The following is a 16,894-nucleotide window of genomic DNA, read 5'->3' as shown; positions in this document are numbered from 1 at the left end:
GAATAAATGCACGGTTATTAGAAAATTGAGTTTGAAGTTCCAGCAGTCTGGCCAACATCGCCGCTAAACACAGTCCTCTCGCTTCTCTTAATACAGATGTAAGAGGTCAACGAACTCAGCCTACGTGAACTGCCATCTCTGGCTACAATGTTGCAATCTGTTCACACCATTCAGTTTAGTGGTTTTTAAATGAAATTTACACGAAAACTGTCCACACTACTGAAATATGGCAGAGGGATAAATGATTCTTTATTAGATTTTCTATCGATATGAACAAAAATCACGATCCTATTCGCAATAGTTACTGAATAAGTGTGTGTTAAAGATTTAGAAAAAAACCTTTTTTTTTTTCTGAGAAAACTATGAACTTTCCACCAATATGATACTACACTTTTTTGTTGCGTACAAAATGAGCTATTTGGTCTGAAAATCTGCAGGTTATTTCACTTCCATCCTGTATACAGAACTCATTAAACCAAAATATTTCCTATTTTCACATGAACTATGATCAATACCAAATAAACTTGGAGGATTCCCAATAATTTTATTTTTGTTTGCTAAACTGGAGAATTCCCACGGTATCTTTGAACCGTGCTGTTACGTTTAGCACCAAATTTAAGTAAATACACAATCTCGCCAACATAAGAACACGACGTTGGTGTGTGGCATCGTTGGAGAGAGAAATTTGTTTGTTTTCTCTCTCTACCTCCTTCATTCTGAACATTACTGAGAGATAGCACCACTGTTAGCTACAAGGTATATTTGGGCAAATATATTGAAGTAGATTACGTGACCTATTACGTGACTTAGATGAGAGTCTCGGGACAAAACAGTTTTGCTATATTTCTTTTTTTATTAAATGTTAAGCACAGGAACGCCATTTCGTAATTTTATTTAAGAAACAAGCCAAACAAATTATCTTTGCATCAAAAACGGATGCTCCCTGGACCAAATTATCGTATTTCATAATTGTTTGAATGCAACAGAAGCCAGAAGTCTTGCACTTGACTAATGCAGTGAATTATTTAAGAATATAGTCGCGAATTTTACTACCACCATTTTGATTGTGTTTGGCACAGCTCGGTACGGCCCGGTGACTAGTGGCCAGCGAATAACGTCGACTATCGACATTGCTCTGCCGTGGGTATTATCCAGTTGTTCCCATTTTTAAATAAAAAAACATTGCAGGGTTACGAAATTCATAGAAGTATTATAGTAATACGAATGCTGTATAAAATACTTTAAAATAAGACATTGTGATTAAGGAGACAAACCATCTAATTTGACAAATGAAATACGAAGATAAGCAGCTGTTTCATGTTATAAGGTAAGTATGTTTATTGATATGACGTCACTTGTAGCGATTCATTGGTAATGTACAACACACTTTAATTCTTTCATGGAACAGAAAGATACAACTCCATACTTTACAACAACTTTCACCAGTAATTTGTAATGTACAACACCATATCTTTGTGCAACAGGCGCCTGGTAGTTTTATTACCAGACAGCTGATTTTCGATCCTGATACTGAACGCTAGCAGGGAGGTCACTGAACTTATTGCTACACTCCCTCTGTAAGCCAAGGGACGTGACGTCTTGTTTGTACGGACCGAAAATCCGCTGTCTGATTATTCACACTAGACACTATTACGTTGTAATACACTTAGTCGTATGTTAAAACTTGAAACTGCTAAGTAGCTATGGGAGTCTTTCACTAAAACAATGCCATATTACTCTACTATTAAGTCGAAGATACACTTACAGTAGTATATAAATATTATACTTAAAATGAACTGCAAGAAAAATTTAAATCTCCAAGGGTCAAAGACAACATACCGCATGACTGCTCAGCAACCTGATAACTCAAACATATGTTTCTGTTTCAATGAACTGAGATAACATTCAGGGGTTGCTATAGTAACATATATAAATCTGAGAAATTGAACATACAGAATAAATTCTGGATCCTTTTAGTCTCCACTCTCTAATAAAGGGCTGCCACATTTAATTCTCAGCTATCGCCACTACAATCGAGAACTGTATGGAGCAAACTGGAAGAAAAGGTATATGCCAACAAATTCTCACACACGAGATAAATTTAAAGAGAATATTCAACTTGAAATTTCCAACATGGAATAAAAACTTAGACAGTGTCATTGGCAACAGTTAAAAATAAAAATATTACGCACACAGCCAAGAAGGGCTAGCCATTTCGTGGTACTACTATAAACGAACATGGCTGGGTTTTAATGTCATGAGTTCAAGCACATCTGTGTACAGTAAGGTCAGACACTGGACTTACCAATCGTGGAAGGTACTGTGGGTTCCATTTTCGTTCGTCTGTTTTGGGCCCATGACATTTTCTCCTCAATATCAATGTTATTGGGTTCAACATGGTGTGCGAACTTGAGATTTGCAACTGTGTACTCGTGTCCGCAAAACACTCTCTGAAACAAACAAGAAAGATGTTTATTTTAGTCTGCACAGTAATATAACAGCCTCTAATATGGATATTGTGGACTATTGCTGTGCTAAGTGGGTAACTCCTCTGTCTTCTACCGTAATGGCCTGGGCTCAATCCCTGTCTACATCACGAAGAAATTTGTGGTGAACAAAGCGGACACAAGGGATTTTTCTGAGGGTTCTCCCATTTCCCTCACAATTATCATCTTCATTCCACATCACCCTCATTCTGCTAGGTTCCGAGTCTGGCCTCCAGAACAAATAACAAATGACTGAAAGTTGTACACATTGTGTTTAATAAAGATTATTACTATAGTGTGCACTATTGAGTCCACACAAAGAACACATACACAGTATACTAGTTGTACTACTCTTTTTCTGAGAATTATTTCTTAATTTCTGTAATTATTTGTTTATTCTGATAGGGTTATGGCCATGAGTCTTCTCTTTCACACTACCAGAATGAAATATACATTGAAACAATAATTGAAAAAAGTGACTTCCCTCATGGGTTAGTGACTAAGAATTCATGAGGTCCCGGGTTCGATTCCCAGTTAGAACACAGGGGTGAAAATGACTGGTCATCATCTTCTTGAGAGGTCTGTGTCACAGAAAAGCCGATAAACATCTGCTGTATATACAAGGTAAGCAGATTTTTCAGTCTATCCAGTATTTACACCTTAGCTTCGCCACTGTGTACGAGTATAGCTTGCGCAAGGAATGATTACCGAAAAGCAATGGTGGCGTTGCTGTCTGTTTTGACGTGTGTATGTAGGCACGCCGAGGGAGCGAGAGGTACGGGCCGATGAAAGTACTGCCTCTTCCAAGAAGATGAACAAATGAGGGCATCGCTGTGGAAATAAAGAATGTAGCAAGAGAAAAATTCGAAGCTAATTAAACACGCAACATATGTTTACGAATGAAATAATAATACCGTGCGATACAAGACACGTATTCACATGCAATGGAACAAACTAAAGTCGTAATGTAACTATCACAACGCAAGACTGATTCTATCGATGTCATTTCTCTTCCGACTGTACTCTTGAATATCATTCAAGTTATCTCGTGACCTTTCCTATCGTCCGCTATTCCTTATTGCATTGTTTCCTTCGCATTCCTTCTGTCAGTATTCCCTGGTTGCAAGACCTATAGTTTAAATACTTAACAATAAAGCTCAGTTATAAAATACGTTATAAATTCAATACATTATGTATATGTTACAATAATATGAGAGAGCAACTTATTCACTCCCCTGGAGTCCAAAATTCTTCTCATCACCATGACTTTTTATTGGGCTTTTCTTCATAGTATTTAAGCAATTTTTCCTACAATAATTAATTTTCTAGTTCAACAGGCTCTTCCATTTCTCCAACTTAATTCACGTATTTGAGCTTAGTGAATTTCAATAATACTGTAGGCTACTTCATCAAGTTCGAGAAAATGAACCTAACGTCAAACGGTAGCTTAAACTGCTCACTTCATGAACACCTAATGCATTTGATTAATTACTTTATGAAGTCCAAAGTCACGATGTTTTTTAAATTTGTTTAATAAAAATCCGGTTTTTTAAGTTGTGCCTAAAATGTTTCTGAAGAGGTGGATTTCATAAAAGCCTATAACAAAGCTCACCGTTTCATCAGGGAGCTTTCCCAATGTCTCTACAAGAGCTTTGTACATCTGATCAGGACTGCCTTCAAAAAATCTGCCACAGCCAGCAATAAACAGCGTGTCACCTGGAACAAAAACAATATTATAAACGTATCGAATATGAATGAGGTCTCGCCCACCTCATTATATATTGCTCGACTAGTATGACTAGTCAGTTTGTTTTTATACCATTAAGTACGAGAAAAATTCGTACCGGCACCGGGAATCGAACCCATATATATATATATGACGTATATCGTCTCAAGTGCAGGCAGTAAGGCCGTAACACGATACTACGAGAGGAGTTCGGCCGGCGTCGTGAATCGGGTCCCGGCATAGCTCAGTTGGTTAGAGAGCACTCAGCGTGCACAGCTGAGAGGTCCTGGGTTAGATTCCCGGTGCCGGTACGAATTTTTCTCGTACTTAATGGTATAAAAATATTATAAACATTCTTCACACGACAAACTGCGACAGTGCCAAGTCTAATCTCTCCACTCTTAATGGCTGTGATCATAACGTATATTAGGCATCATCATAAGATTGGACAAAAGCAATCACGATTTGAAAAATAGGCATCGTCTTAAACAGCATACATTTAAAGGTAACTTAAGTGAAATTATAACAATTTTTTTTGTTTAGTCTTAAAAAAATCTCGATGCTTACAGATGCTCATTGCAAAATTCCAGAGACTTACTGCACTTAGAACACTGTTTTGACCGTCATTTAAAGGTGTGCGCGCTTGTTTAACTACATTTTTCTCGGTTTCTAGTTTTTTTCATTTTTGGCCATGTTCAAAACCTACAGGATTTTCCCTGATATCTCCAGTTCCTTGTGGGATTTCAAGAAATCTCCATCACCATATTATCTCATCGCCACATCAATAAATTTAGGAATGCAGTTATATTGTCAGACTCCAAAGCAGCTATTCTATCAATAGTCTCTAAACACACACCTTCATCTCAAACAGCAGAAATAACTAAAATGCTCTCTCAATTAACATCACTCAATAAAAGAATTGTATTCCAATGGATACCATCCCATTGTGGAATCCTGGGAAACGAGAATGCGGATGCTTTAGCAAAGAAGGGCAGCACTGCTACTTACAGACCTGTTACTAAATCTACGTATTACTCTGAGAAAAGATTTATTAAATCTACATACTTAGACTTCAACAAACAAAATTTGATAACACAATCTCAAGGGAAAAAATGGAACTCTCTGCATCATAATCCACAGTTAATTCCCGATTTACCACGAAAATCGTCTGTAGCTGCATTTAGATTGGCAACAGGCCATGATTGTTTGGCCAAACACCTGCATAGAATTGGAATATATCAGTCCCCTAACTGCCCATTGTGCAACTCAAACCAAGAAATGGATTCGGAACACCTCAAAATCTGTGCTTCAGTGGCTGACCATGATAATATATTTGAAAAATATTGGAGAGCAAGAGGTCAAATGACTTTATTGTCAAACGCCTGGCATTAGAAAACAACAACATATTCCAATTCTATGCAGGTGTTTGGCCAAACAGTCATGGCCTGTTGCCAATCTAAATGCAGCTGCAGACGATTTTCGTGGTAAATCGGGAATTAACTGTGGATTATGATGCAGAGAGTTCCATTTTTTCCCTTGAGATTGTGTTATTAAATTTTGTTTGTTGAAGTCTAAAAAGTTCAAGGGAGGATTCAAATCTGGTAAACTCCCCTTGCGTATGCCCCTGGTTGACTACCTTTTTCACTGTGCATTGTTATTAATATTTACATGGCTCAGTATCCAATTTTGTGAACTTACAAATGATACACAACTACTTTTAACATACCTTGTTTTCATAAAAGCACAGTCTAGTATATACAGTCACGAAGCTTTAGTTTTGAAGGTGCTAGAAACAATAAACTGTAATGGTACTATTTTGCATTGCCTGTAATGAAGCGATATTAGCGATCCTAGTGGAGAGCAACTATCTAATGTTTGCATATTTACTACATATTGAGCTTCGCGACTGTATATACTAGACTGTGATAAAAGTATCTAATGGACACATTAGTTCAATGTCCTTACCTGTAAACACAGCAGGATCGTTGCCAGGAGATTCCACAAAGTAGCAAATGTGTCCTGACGTGTGGCATGGTGTAAACAGGCATCGCACGTTCAACTGCCCTATTTTCAGCTCATCGCCGTGGCTTACTTTGCGTGTAAGGGCTCCAATACGTTCATCTCCTCCGCACACTTCCAAACCAGCCACTTTCTTCACCATATTTTCGTTTCCACCTGCGTGGTCCCTGCAAGCATTTCAATTCAAGTCCTTCATCAGTAACTGTTTAATTAATCACTCTTCATGATCTAATGGTTACCAAACTTGCCCTTCAATTGAAGTACTATAGTCCCGTCCCTCTAATTTCCGGCAGCCAATCACGTTGCAGGTCGGCTACATTTAAACGTGTGCATCTTGTGATTCGCTGATGAAGATGTAAAGCATTTCCTAAGGCTGGATAAATACTTAATATAATTGCCCGCTATTTTGGCTCTTTCGTTGGCGTTTGCAGAAAGCACATGAGGACGTTATTTGCCGCTCAATTATTTGTTGAATTACAGTGCATTTGATTTATCATCATAGGAGCTACGACATGATAATGTTTAATGGTGTGGCAAATAGATCCCTCGTCTGGTAGCTCGGCAACGAAAGAACGAAAATGGCGAACGATACTACCTACCTAAACTTTATAGAGCCTTGACTTCCTAAGACATAAGCGAAGAGGAGGAGTCACGCCGGGAATAACAGCGTCGCGACTATAGAAGTTGAACCTAGCTGCAACAATGGATTATTCTAAGGTGACCAGATGTTCTATTTCTCGCAGGATGCTCCTCTTTTTTTCTTTAATCATCCACTGTCATCCATGTTTGCTCAATATACTTACAGTCTTACTAATAAACCGTGTATAGTTTTTATACGAGACTTATGCAGAGTTGAGACAGAAAACGTTACTAATAAACCGTGAATAAGCTATGGACGTATAAACAGGCTGTAACTATACAATGGGAATTGCTTTGCAGTAGTTATATACACGAAACCCCTTGTTTAAGCGTTGTATATAGGGAAAAAATGGCCGCCCCTTTAACAGCTGTTCGTATCGACTGTCATTTTATGATGATGTTTACCTTGTAACCACAGAAGAACAAACCAAAGATCATAGAATTATTAGAATATTATTGCTGTAGCTTGTACTCTTTGACCAAAATGTAGTGTGGTAATCCATTAGAACCAGTTGTACTATCGATATTTAACACGCCACACTAGAGCGCTCTACCGGATCCAGTAGAGAACCTCACATATTCTGTTACCTTTCGTAACGAAGTAATGACGTAGCTGTGTAACAGTTGTACTGTTATACACGACGTATGTAGTGATTATTAGTAAGGAATTTACACACGACTTATAAACGAGCTACTCATTGTATAAGTATAAGACAGTTAAACGTCTGTATATAGAGTTTTTATTAGTAAGACCGTTACTGTACTCCAACCACGAGAAAGTCTCCAAGGAATGAAGGGAAGCGGGGTGATGCTGTGAATGAATGTTGATGCCATAAGATGTCATAAGGTCACACACGTGGGTACTCATATCTCTATTGGCTATCTCTCAAAGCACAAACCATAACACATTTTTATACTACCTAGTTACAAAATTAGATCACGGTTAATCTCTTGGTCTTTTAATCCCTCCATACAGGAAATAACATATGGAGGAGAGCGCATGATTTTTAAACTGACGTTATAACGATAATATTATCTATCTACTTCGCTCCAATAGATGATGCAATAGTAAGCACATTCGTTTTACGGTTTATCTCCTGGTTGGAGAACAGTATTACTCACTATATTTCCACATTTACTATCTATCTCTTATTAACATCGTAATCCCATCTTATTCTATTTCCCTATTCATAGCAATTTCCTTTACTATTTTCTTCAGTCCCCATTTACTATATGATTTCACTACAATTCTGTTACTAAATCTTACTTACAAATGGCTTTTACAGAACCCGGAGGTTCATTGCCGCCCTCACATAAGCCCACCATCCTGAGCAAGATTAATCCAGTCTCTATAATCATATCCCACCTCCCTCAAATCCATTTTAATATTATCCACATATCTATGTCTCGGCCTCTCCAAAGGTCTTTTTCCCTCCGGCCTCCCAACTAACACTCTATATGCATTTCTTCGCCCACATGTGCTGCATGCTCTGCCCATCTCAAACGTCTGGATTTAATGTTCCTAATTATGTCAGATGAAGATCTTACCTACTTTATATTACTGTTGTACTATATAACAAGTTTACATAATATGTTGTTGTTGTTTTGACAATAAAGTCATTTGATCTCTTCCATTCCAATATTTTTCAAAGATATTATCATGGTCAGCCACTGAAGCACAGATTTTGAGGTGTTCCGAATCCATTTCTTGGTTTGAGTTGCACAATGGGCAGTTAGGGGACTGATATATTCCAATTCTATGCAGTGTTTGGCCAAACAATCATGGCCTGTTGCCAATCTAAATGCAGCTACAGACGATTTTCGTGGTAAATCGGGAATTAACTGTGGATTATGATGCAGAGAGTTCCATTTTTTCCCTTGGGATTGTGTTATCAAATTTTGTTTGTTGAAGTCTAAGTATGTAGATTTAATAAATCTTTTCATAGAGTAATACGTAGATTTAGTAACAGGTCAGTTTACATAATAGTCTTATTCACTAACCATTATTGATTTCTCTTCTGCCTATATATCCCTACTGATCCTTATCTTGGCTAACCCCTGCTCCTAGCTCATCTATTCTTACATTCATTACAATACGTAGGTAGCTGAACTAAAGGGGGGGCTACTCATCAATTAGACTGATGAGTTAATGACCGAATTTGGTATAATTTTCCTCTATTCAATTCAATTCAATTTAATTCAATTTATTTGGCCATTAGACATACAGTTTTAGGCTTCGTCAGAATACATTGAAAAACATATAAATACATTTTAAAAAACACTAATAAAAGAAACAGTAAAATTTAAATAATACAATGAAAACATGAAGTAATTTGAAACTTTCAGATTAAAGAAAACTAACTAAATTGCAATTAAACTTATTTATTAAAATACAATTTCATACAAATTTGTGTTGAAAAACTCAGCAACAGAATAAAAAGGATTATTTAATAACCAATTGTAAAATCCGGTTTTGAAGCTATTGATTGGTAATTTATAATATTGACTGGGGAGCTTATTATATAACTTCATCCCCATAATTAAAAAGTTTGTGTTGCTCTTATGTAATCTACAGTATGGAATATTAATTTGTTCACTATTTCTAATTTCATGATCATGTATATTGGCCACTAATGAGGAATTGTCGATATTTTGTCGAGTGTAAAGTACTAGATCATATATATACAAATTTATTCGAAATTTTCTCGGGCTTCCAGCCAGGTCATAAGTTGGTGATCCACCGACGTTTCGAGGATGTTCATCTTCCTCATCTTCAGGGTTGATGGAAGCCCGAGAAAATTTCGAATTATCACGTCGCCAGGAAAGCTTCAGTAGTTAATACAAATTTATGATTGTTAAAATCCGTGGTTGTCTGAAAAGTAGCCGACAATGTTTCAGATAGTTTGATTTACATAAAATTCTAATGGCTTTCTTTTGTAAAATCAATACGCTCCCAACTTTGGTTCCATTTCCCCAGAAAATTAGGGCATATCGGATTATCGACTGAAAGAAAGAAAAGTAGGCACATCTTAAATAATTCTGAGAGACGGAAATCGTTAATTACTTTAACAAATATAAAACTCTTGATAGCTTTGTGCATATGTATTCGATGTGCTTATCTCATGTTAAACTGGAGTCTATAAAAAGTCCTAGAAATTTTGTGTAGTTGAGTCTGTTGTCCTTATTTATTAGATAATTTAGGCTGAAAGTTATGTTAATAATTTTTTCTTCATTAAGCAAGAAACCATTAGATTCAAACCATAAAGCCATCTGTGATAGAGTGTCGTTGTTGAGAGCATGTAATTGATTTAGAGCAGAGGAAGAACATGGGAAAGTAGTGTCATCTGCATACATAATTGTTATTGCTTTAATGAATTCTGGAAGGTCATTTACTGCTATTCAGAACCTAATTCCCTCTTTACCCTTTCCTATCCAGCCCTCTGACTGAACTCATACTTTCTACAAGGCCTAGGGGTTCATTTCACTTTCGTTCCTACTTTTCATACTTTTCTGTTCCTAGTGCTGATCTGCTATGGCACTAAAATCGTCTTCCAGTGGCTTAAGGAGGGAAGATCAACAAGATCTCCCAACTAGGTCTAGTAGACCCGTCGACCAACAGCAGGTGTGGTCCTCCAGACATTCTGGGGCTTGTGTGTGAATGAAGTAGCCACCAAAACGTTAAAATACGGTGTTCACTTAAATCGGCTACAATTTGCCATTTAGGTATGGATTCGGAACACCTCAAAATCTGTGCTTCAGTGGCTGACCATGACAATATCTTTGAAAAATATTAGAGTACACAAGGTCAAATGACTTTATTGTCAAACACGTGGCATTAGAAAACAACAACAATACTAGAAATTCCACTTCACACATCATCTCTGTATTCCTCATATTTCACTGTTGCTACCTCTCGTCACTGGAACTCTCTGCCGCCTGAAGTCAAGGGCTGCCGAACATTGAAATCTTTCAAATCCAAGTTAGAAAATTATCTTATGACGAGTTGCCAAACTAACTTACTATTATGATAAGTGTTGTATTGCATGTTTCCACGTATTCACTTTTTTTTTATGTTCTAGTGATATTTAACTTATTTTATATTTTTGTTTTTATATTTTTCGATAATGGTACATCTATAATGTGATAAGTTGAGCTATATATAATCATAATTTTCCTTACTGTGTGTACTTAAAAATATTGTATTCATTGTATGCTTTGTACTGCACTATTTTATTACTATTATTATTATTATTATTATTATTACTATTCTTATTTTTTATCATTATTATTATTATTATTATTATTATCAATAATTGTCTTATTTTTTATACTTTGTATTTTCATTTATTATGACCTGCTGTTCACATTTTATTATGCTTTTTTCTTTCTTTCTGTATGTTATATATTATGTCTGATTTCTACTTACTTGTTGTTTACATTTTATTATTATTATCTTATTCAGTTTTGTGTGTAAAATTGTAGTGTACTTTGTAAATTTGTAGTGTTTTTGTAACGCAGTTTTACTCCTGGTTGAGTGTTAGAGAAGACCGTATGGCCTTAACTCTGCCAGGTTAAATAAATCATTATTATTATTAATATTTGCAAACTACTTAAACATAACCATCAAGAGTATACTTACTCATTACTCATCAACTTTTCAAATGCATATTTGTTTACTATTTCTTCCCTCCACTGTCATGCCATTTTCTCAGATTATAAACTGGCTTTTCTTTACTACAACCCATTCGATTCTTGCTATCTGCTCTATTCCCATTATTTGTACTGCCTCTTCTTACCACTAATCCCTCCTTTTTCGCTCTTATCATTTTTCTTGGACTCCTTTATCTTTTCCAGCTGCTGACCTACATTTCTTTTGCTCAACAGTGATATGTTTTCAGCCAAGAATTTTCAAAGTACAGGCTCCTACAGAAAGCAAATGAACTTAGGGTTCTATGCGACACTAAATTTGCGGCACATAAAAGATATAAACTTTCTCTTGCAAACATTATTTCTAAAAAGAAATCATTCACAGGAAATTGACAAGCTATGCCTATGTGCACCAGATTTTGAGCAGTATGTTTACCAAAGAAAAACCCAGCCTGACAAAAGAGCAAGTGATAATAATTTCTCTCTTTTAATTTAGCATATTCAACATAAAACTCATAATGCTTTGTGTCAAGGAAAATGTCTGATGTGTGAAGTGCATGCAGTCAGAATACAAAACTAACCAATGGTGGTGTGTTGTTAAAACTGTGGTTAGCTTGACTCCATTTTTCTTCACAGCATCCACAACTGTTTCAGGTGCAACAGGGTCGACTATAGCTGCCTCTTTGGTTGCTTCATCCACAATCTGCAAACAAAGGTTAAAAATCATAACTTTATTAAATAAAACTAGGGTACATGCTTTTCAAGGATAACAGCAATAGTGACTTCTCTAGTGGAAGAAATTTTCTCTGGATCAAGGGAACAAGGAACGTTTTGATGCTTTTCTCTTTTTCACCACCAGGACAGGGGTACAAGAAACGTCGACTAGAGTCGAATTTTTTAAATGTAATTATTTTGTCTTAGTACCGGTACGGTATTGATTTAAGTGTTGACTAATTTTTACTCCATTTGTATTGTATTTTTGGTCCAGGGAAGTACTTGTCTAAAAATAAGGCAAGTATTTTGGTAAAAGCCGACTATTTCCCTCGACCAAAAATACAAACTTACCCATTTGACTACGATCAACGTTTCTTGCGCCCTTGGTGGTGAATAACATAGATCCTCTTGTGAGCCTGGTGGTAGACATAAGAACTAAGGAGCAGGCAAACAAATGACTAACAAATATATAAGTGTCGTGTATTCAAACAATAATGAATATTGGACCTATGAAATTAAATGCTTGGGGACGAGTGATTGAGTGCTCAATTTATGCGAATTTTAGTTGTCCAGGAGAAATGTACTGGTACGCAAAAACAACAATTAACAGAATTTCGACTATAATCGAATTTAAAGACAATAACTGAATCATTTATTTTAGAAAGGGCACAAATCACATTTTCCCAATTTACAGGAGACACAAAAAACTATTTAAATTAAAGAAACAATTTTTTTTTTAATTCTTTGTATTGCATCTTGGGAAGGATATTAAAATACACTTTACACACGAGTTTCAATTTTTTTAACGAAAAGGGTGGTTTCTATGGATTTCTTTTGTCTTGGACATGTCCCCTTTCTAAACTAAACACAGGAACAATGAGAGTTCATTTACAAATCAATGCTTTAATGATCAATAAGTGTAGAAAATTGACATGAAAAACTTAACTCTGCATTACCCTATGTTGTAGTTGGCCAATTCACAATGGTGTCATAGAAAGACTTTGCTTCTTCACTTACATAGGCCAAATTGAGAACTTTTTTGATATCTTCAATTTTTTTCCCATTTATAGGATTTTTTCCTTCAAAAGCTCGTTCATTCGTAAAACGATAGGCCCTACTACATATTACATTAGGCTTCGTAAGACGAAACATACTTTGATCAAACACATGGATATCAGCACTTCCTTTAACATTTACTTTGTCCAGTTCAAAGTAGTATAATTCGAATATTTTAAAAACCTTTCTCTCTTTATTTTTGATCGACATTGTTCGAACCCAGGTCTCTCTCTCTCTCTCTCTCTCTCTCTCTCAATATACAGTAGTTTAGTTTATGTTTTATATGAATCCTCTAGATTCAAAATCCCCTAAAGACCATTCTGTTCAGAATTAAGTTATGCCCACATATTGCTTGCTAAGAATGAATTATAATCTATATATATAATTTGAACTGGTAATTGAAATTACGGGAAAACGGCTGAACGGATTTGAATAAATGACCCCTCATTTTGAAGCTTGGAACTCAAAGTTTTTCAGAAAAATAGGAGTTTTCAGTGAAATGTCAATTTTTCAACATAATTTTCTTATTTTCCAAAATCCATCTGTCGTCAGTTTTGAGAACTAGCTAATTGCATTTCAGAATAAAACAAAACACACACTTCAGTAAACAATATTACACGAAGGCCATGATCTGCAAGAATGCTGACAAATTTAGAGCTCAAATTAAATTGGTTATTAAAAACTTAACTTACTAAAAATAATTTACTGGTTCGATTTTGTGGTGTGTAATTTTCTGGGTACAGCTGTGTATTGGATATTAAAAACTACAAAACTTGAGGTGGTTTGATGACATTATTACCATTAGAAATGAAATATTATTGTAGTTAATTCCATGATGTGACTATTTTTCATTAATTATACATATTAATGCTATATTGATGATATGAAAGTGAAACGTTTTGGGGTTATATAAGTAGATGTAGAGAATAACTTAAATTAGAGTTCACAGGGCTAACGGCTTCGAAGCTGGGTACCTGGTTCTAATGAAGTGCACTGGAAGCAATTTAAAACATGGGGGCATGAGATAGTTACTCTGCCTGCCCTAAAAATTCACTTCAATTAAACCCCAAGGTAAAAAAAACTTAAATTAGATTTTGATTTCTATATTTTACTAAGTGGCGGCTATATAGTAAGCTATAAAACTTACGTAAGATAATATTATTAAAAATCAAATATTTTTATAGTCATTAATCAAGAGGGGTTGGGTCTTTTTCATATATTTAATGGTGGTGTGATGTAGATATTTATATGCGTAGTTCTCTTCAGTATTGGCTCGAGAGAGTATCTTTCATTATAATGGAAGCAAATAACTTTCAGAATGTCTGGTATTCTTCATTGAAAATAAATCTGAAAAATGTTTATTTGAACGTCTAATAACTTAGTTTGCAGCATTTGCTGCACAAGCCACTAGTGATTATATAATTTGAATTCAAGAAGCCACTAAATTTGAAGCTAAAGGTTTGTTAAAAGTCACTGTAAGGATGAAAATTTCCTCTATTTTCTACCAGTTACTGTCAAAATCCTTTAATTTGTGAAAGTGGATACAGGGATTTTGAATCTATAGGATTCGTATCAGTTATGAAGTTTTTCCTCAAAGAAACAGACCTATTTGCTTCTCGAGAATGTTTATATTTCCTCCACCTCCCACAATCCAACTACTGATGAAGTTCCCCTCATCCCAGAGCAATTTAATGTGATGTACCAGCTTACCAGGTACATATAATTGTCCTGGAGGGCCGATAATACATGGACCTGCATGTTCTGCAACGATATGACGTCTGTTAGGCTGTGAGATCCTCGAAAACCAACTGCTTTCCACGCCGATACTGTAACAAGAATACATAATATAAATGCAGACAATCATTCTTCAATTAAGTACACATTACAGAGCACCGAATGTGAGCTAGGTAAGTACAAATTCTACAATTCTTGTTGTAAGTTTATCAGTGTAGGGGGTACAAGTGTACGCCTCGTGGTAGCCAAGCCATAGCTTGGCGGGTATTAGGACCGTCTATTTTCGGATCACGATAAATGCTCTTCACTGTAAATATTGGCTATGTTAACTGAATACTTGAAATGTACAATTACAGCATATAAGGTTTATTCTCAATCACATCCAGAATACGAGTACGGATGTGACAGGTTAGGTTTGGTTAGTTTAGACTTTTGTTATGCCTTCTAGCCTATATACGATCAACTAAGGCCGTGTCTCAAAGCTCAAGTCCATACTACACACTAGTGACTAGCAACTAGGTGACTTGTGAACTATACACTAGGGAGCTTTGGACATGTATGCTTGAAACATGGCCTTCTTCATAGATTATTTTTCTAAAAACCATGACATCATGGTGCAACACTGAATTAAGAAGGCAGTGTCCTAATGCAGTTTCATTACGAATTATGAGGAAAAGATGAGGGCTTAATATATTACAATAATGTTTAAAACATTGTACAGAAGATACTAACAATGTCAGTGTTCAAAGTTAACGTGTTATTCTACATTATATTTACATTATTTCACTTCCAAAGCATTTTCAGATTTCATAACCCCAATTGCTGATGAGGTATCCATGTTTGTTTAGTGAACAAGTCAACAATCGAGCAAGCATTTTCGTTTACTAGCTACTACGGACTTGATTGCTATGTACTATGTAGCTTTGGATCATAACTTCTGACGTCACATCCGGCTATTTAGTCAACAATCTAGTGCACTTCAGCTGAAAATGTAGCTTTGAGACACGGCCTAAGTACATCTCCACAAAAATATCTTATAAATTAACGATTTTCACTTCCGAAATCACCAGAACTACCTCAACGCTAGTTTCGACCTGATTTTCTTTTTATGGAATTATTGCTTCTTTCATTCTGACCAGTTTACTATTGACATTATCTCAATCATAAACTATGACATTTTTGCGCCAGTTTTCACAGTCTTATCAGAATGTAGCAAGACAGCTCTCAATAACAATAATAATAAATGTTATTTAAATTAAGGTACCGGTATCAAAAGATGTACTATCACCGTTGCACAGTAGGTCTACTGACCAAAATATATTAAAGTACGATATGGCCTACACGAAATAAAGCATATTTATTTTACTTTATAACAGCAAAGAAAAAAAAGAGTGTTAACATGTATTATTTTAATGCCAAACAAACTGTCATTACTTGCAACGTCAATGAATGACCCTTGGACACAACCGTGATGTTAGCCATATTAGTGCATGCATTCCGATCAATAAGTTCTCAACCCACCTGTAAAATATGCAGCTGTCAAATATCGTGATGCACTTGTGGGCAATGCACGAAAAACAGAATTGAACATTACTACTTTTTGAACATCAAACCAAATTGGTACTGTATTGTATAGGCTACGGCTAACCTTCAAATTTAAAATGAAAACACAAAGATTAATTAAGAATGTATACCTATTTCTCAGTCACAACTGCTAAAAATTCCAATTTGTAATGTTCTAATATATCCAAATTCTCACCTCGGGAGAGAAATAACAATTATTAATAAAGTATCCGATAAATTTAACCTGAAAACATACGATAACTTCAATACCAGTGTACTTAGCAACCAAAATATTAGTATCGATAATGCA

General features: G+C 35.6%; 1 protein-coding gene across 7 annotated transcripts in view; it reads right to left on the bottom strand.

Annotated features, from left to right (window-relative positions):
• Window positions 1–16,894, bottom strand: part of tzn (tenzing norgay) — a 25,474-nt gene extending 8,580 nt beyond the window's left edge. For 2 of the 7 annotated variants that reach the window (XM_069829629.1, XM_069829631.1), the window contains exons 1-7: window positions 16,781–16,894; window positions 16,543–16,669; window positions 14,998–15,113; window positions 12,099–12,220; window positions 6,178–6,398; window positions 4,099–4,202; window positions 2,306–2,450 (exon numbers count right to left, since the gene is read on the bottom strand). In XM_069829629.1, the coding sequence (XP_069685730.1) occupies window positions 2,306–2,450; window positions 4,099–4,202; window positions 6,178–6,398; window positions 12,099–12,220; window positions 14,998–15,113; window positions 16,543–16,612 (778 nt within the window). In that variant the 5' untranslated portion in view covers window positions 16,613–16,669; window positions 16,781–16,894. The other 5 variants (XM_069829632.1, XM_069829633.1, XM_069829634.1 and 2 more) reach the window with 5 other exon arrangements.

The sequence above is a fragment of the Periplaneta americana genome, chromosome 6, assembly GCF_040183065.1.
Source record: "Periplaneta americana isolate PAMFEO1 chromosome 6, P.americana_PAMFEO1_priV1, whole genome shotgun sequence".
In the NCBI taxonomy this organism is placed as follows: domain Eukaryota; kingdom Metazoa; phylum Arthropoda; class Insecta; order Blattodea; family Blattidae; genus Periplaneta; species Periplaneta americana.
Note: the sequence above shows the minus strand (reverse complement) of the source record. Positions and strands in the feature narration are given on the sequence as shown.